Raw genomic sequence first — 1,316 nt, forward strand, 5'->3', positions numbered from 1 at the left:
TTCTCACAAATCAAAAAGTGTTAATTTAATAGAATATTCTCAGAATATACTGAAAATATTTTGTTAAAATAGAGAATATGCTAAAAATATTCTATTAAATCAAACACTTTTTGAACGATTGGGACTAAATTATAAATTTTAATTCTCTGGACTCAATTACAAACTTTTAAAGTGTAGAGATCAATTTACAATTTTACAAGTTTAATGACAATCGGTATAATTTAACGTTTTTATTAAGACGATCATGACCTACCATCGCCATTGTCGTTTGCCTTTAAGACGATGAGGACATATTTGACAAGAGGAATGAGGGTAATAGTGTAAAAGATGATAGAAAGAACACCCAAAATATCATCATTGTGCTTTATGCCATCAGTGAAAGTGCTTGAATAAACATACAATGGTGATGTTCCTATGTCTCCATACACAATTCCTATGCTTTGAAACGCTAGATGCATAATCATGGACATCGATGGCCCCTGAAAATAATGTATCATTATTAATATACATTTACAATAACCAGCCACCTTTTTATCATAATATGTGAAATTAAATTAAAGGAAAGTTGAAAGTAATATTATTGGCAATTAAATTGCCACGACTATATGTTCATCACAATTATTTTTCTAGTCAAAAGTATATAGAGAACTAAATTTAGATTACCTAATATCAACAATTTTTTTTTTCACTTTGTAAGAGTTTAAAGTTTAAATTAAAATTTAGAATAAAAAAAGTTATAGTAACATAAAGAAAAAAAGGAGATAAAACTATCAAATAGACTATTCTAACTCGCTTAAATTAGAGTTATGGTAGGTGTATACCAAAATCAACTACCAAAATTAGTCACCAGTATAAAATACATGTTAGAATATAAATATATATTAAAAATAAATTAAACTACGTATGTATTTATAAACAAATACATTAGTAGCTGATTTTAATTACTAATTTTAATATACAAATAGCATTTTTGCTTAAATTATACATGACGATCGGTTTATTTTTATTTGTTCACAACCCTCAATTTTTAAGTTCCACCCGTTTATAGCCAGCTCGACAAATTACAGACCGGACGGTTTATGTTTTAATTTAAAAAAAAAAATAGAAAGAATAAAACATCTGATTTTATGGGGAAAAAATTGGACAAAAAAGGACCACTTCTCTAGATATAAAAAAAACTTAAACAACTAGAGTTTTTCTTAGAAAATGGATCATGTTTTTTGGGTCAGGTCAATGGATTTTAAAAAATAAAAAGTACTAATTTTTTTAAACTAAAATACAAAAAAAAAAAAAAAAAACAAAACAAAATTTTATTT

At 25.7% G+C, this 1,316-nt stretch overlaps 1 protein-coding gene across 2 annotated transcripts in view; it reads right to left on the bottom strand.

The window, feature by feature from the left end:
- Window positions 1–1,316, bottom strand: part of LOC107626131 (potassium transporter 5) — an 8,265-nt gene that overhangs the window by 5,515 nt on the left and 1,434 nt on the right. For both annotated transcript variants that reach the window (XM_021116469.1, XM_016328924.2), the window contains exon 2: window positions 254–479. In XM_021116469.1, the coding sequence (XP_020972128.1) occupies window positions 254–479 (226 nt within the window). The remainder of the gene's footprint in view (window positions 1–253; window positions 480–1,316) is intronic.

This window comes from Arachis ipaensis, chromosome B02 (genome assembly GCF_000816755.2).
Source record: "Arachis ipaensis cultivar K30076 chromosome B02, Araip1.1, whole genome shotgun sequence".
NCBI classification, from domain to species: domain Eukaryota; kingdom Viridiplantae; phylum Streptophyta; class Magnoliopsida; order Fabales; family Fabaceae; genus Arachis; species Arachis ipaensis.